Here is a 2,500-nt window from a genome sequence, read left to right on the forward strand (position 1 = left end):
CATATGACAGGCTCTATCATTACTGCAGTTGCCTAAATTGTAGTATATGATCCATATTAGCTCATTATTTTCTTTATACTCAGTGTGATAGAAGTATTGCTGTTTTATGGGAGGACAAGAGGCAACGTTATTTTTTCGTCTTTTTGTTCTGTCATGAACGAATACGAAATATTTAACCACCTACAATGAAGATAACATGAAGAGGTAGGGAAGAGGAAGGAAACCTGTACTTGTGACTAAGAGTGCCACAGTGAAAGGCATCCATATTGGCACAGGAGCACAAGTTAGACACTGGGTATGGATTGAGTCACCTTCCTCTTCTCGTTCTGCCTGCACAACCTTCATCAGCGGTACTTTGGAGAAAGAGGTCGTCAACTTAGTGTGTGCCATCGCTCTATAAAGATAGTGCTTGCTAGAGACCATGGATGGGTGCCATTCAAGGCTCTCTCTCCTGCTGGTGCTAGGAAAAAGTGGTGCCATCTAGGTTTATGACATTTAGTTAGCTTAATATTATGGTAATTACAGTAATTATGACGGCAGTTCCCATCATCACTCACTCCTTTTTCAGAGCACAATAAAACAGCACAGTGATCAAAATCCCCGAACATCAAGTAAGTCATGACACTCGTCGTCAGGCCAAAGCTCCTACTTCATGTATGTTATAACACCCGTCCGCAATGGGTTAAATGAATATGTTTTTTTGTAATGCATATGAAAAAGAAAAATGTGTTATTGACTAATAACATTAAAAAACAACATTAACCCACCCTGGACGGGTGGTACAGTACTGTACCGCTCATTCAAAAGCCCAGTGGCCGGGCAGCACAGTGTTGTGCCAGCCATTCAATTGATTTAGGTCTAATAATTCGAACGCCCCAGCATTGTGACATTCAAGGCTAGAATTCCCCCGTCGTGGATGGGTTAAGAATATCATCTTAGATACAGAAATGTGATATAATTTACAACTACATACAAATGCAAATAAAATCATTAATTGATCATTTAACAAAAAATAAATTACATTTCACATGAAATGACCCTATTCAAAATGTTTCACAGAATTTTATCTACTTATCTTGAAAAATATTTCCCTAACTCTTTGGAGTTAATATTAGTGACCACAATATTCTTGTTTGTAAATTAAATAGATGCTAAGAAATACAGATAAAAATGATGAAAAACTTCTCTGCATTATTGAAGTATATATCTAAAAAATAATTAGCAAAGTAAAAGCAACCTTCATTCCAAACTTGACGATAATTCAATGAATACATTTCCTGATAACACGCATGTACATATATTCCTTCAATTTTTTTTATTTCTCTCTAAAATTGCTATGAAGAGAAATTAAGCTATTATTCTTATAATTATCATTATTAGTATTAATATCATTATCATCATACTAAAAACAACCATTTAATCATAAAAATGAATATATAGAGATATTTGCTACCACCCACAACACTGAAACAGTACTTTTAATCGGAAGATATAAAATAAGAAGAAACTCAAATAAAATACCTATTCAAAACAAATTATCCTAAGTTAACCCTATGATGACGGTGCGTCACACCCGCGTGACACGGCTAAATGCGCGATGACAGGGCGTCACACTAGTGTGACGTTCTCAATGCAATATTGCATAGGCCCGGCGTAGGGGGTTTCCACTTATCGCCGGGCCCTATAATTTGTTTTGAATACCTATTCATAACAAATTATCCTAAGTTAACCCTAAGTTAAGTCTATCTCTGCATCTCTATGTGTATCCTAGCCCAAAATCATGCTGCAAACTAGCCTGGCCTATTCTCTCTTTTACTATGACTCATAAACTATTGAATTGTAATAGGGTATCTACTCAGAATATGCGTATACAAATGATCAATACTGTCTTCACACTTCGCTTTGGCCTGACAACAGGCATCATGATGTACATGACATTCACGGATTTTGGATCAATGTGTTATTTTATTGTGCTAAGAGTAAAGAGTGAGTGATGGTGAAAATTGCAGTCATAATTAGTATAATTGCTGTAATACTAAGCAAAGTGGGTTTCACCTAACATCCAAAATCTAGATGGCACCACCTTCTTCCAGCACCAGAAGGAGAGAGAGCTTTGAATGGCACCCATCCACGTTCTCTAGCAAGCACTATTTTTATAGAGCAATGGCACAAAGCAAGTTGCCGACCTCTTGCACTAAAGTACCGCAAATGAAGGGTGTGCAGGCAGAACAAGAAGAGGAAGATGATACAAGTTATGAATAATGTCAATAATGTACTTCTGTGTCAGTAGGGATGCCTTTTACTGTTGCACTCACAGTCATAAGCACAAGTTTCCTTCCTATTCCCTACCTCTTCATGTTATCTACATTGTGGATGGTTAATAGGTTACATATTTGTTCATGACAGTACATAAATACAAAAAATAAAGTTGCTTTTTGTCCTCACATAAATTTTAACAGCAATACTTCTATCGCACCGAGTATAAAAAAAATAATGAGCT

General features: G+C 36.5%; 1 protein-coding gene across 4 annotated transcripts in view; it reads right to left on the reverse strand.

Moving 5' to 3' along the window:
* LOC122261067 (upstream stimulatory factor 1) overlaps window positions 1–2,500 on the reverse strand; it is a 23,417-nt gene that overhangs the window by 18,975 nt on the left and 1,942 nt on the right. For 2 of the 4 annotated variants that reach the window (XM_086537326.1, XM_086537321.1), the window contains exon 1: window positions 185–405. The exons of 1 other annotated variant lie outside the window; for it this stretch is intronic. In XM_086537326.1, coding sequence (XP_086393452.1) covers window positions 185–390 — 206 coding nt within the window. In that variant the 5' untranslated portion in view covers window positions 391–405. Of the gene's footprint in view, window positions 1–184; window positions 406–2,500 lie in introns of those variants that run through there. One more of the 4 variants, XM_086537316.1, reaches the window with a different exon arrangement.

This window comes from Penaeus japonicus, unplaced genomic scaffold, assembly GCF_977035675.1.
Source record: "Penaeus japonicus unplaced genomic scaffold, GWHDUDI00000001_assembly GWHDUDI00000001, whole genome shotgun sequence".
NCBI classification, from domain to species: Eukaryota; Metazoa; Arthropoda; class Malacostraca; order Decapoda; family Penaeidae; genus Penaeus; species Penaeus japonicus.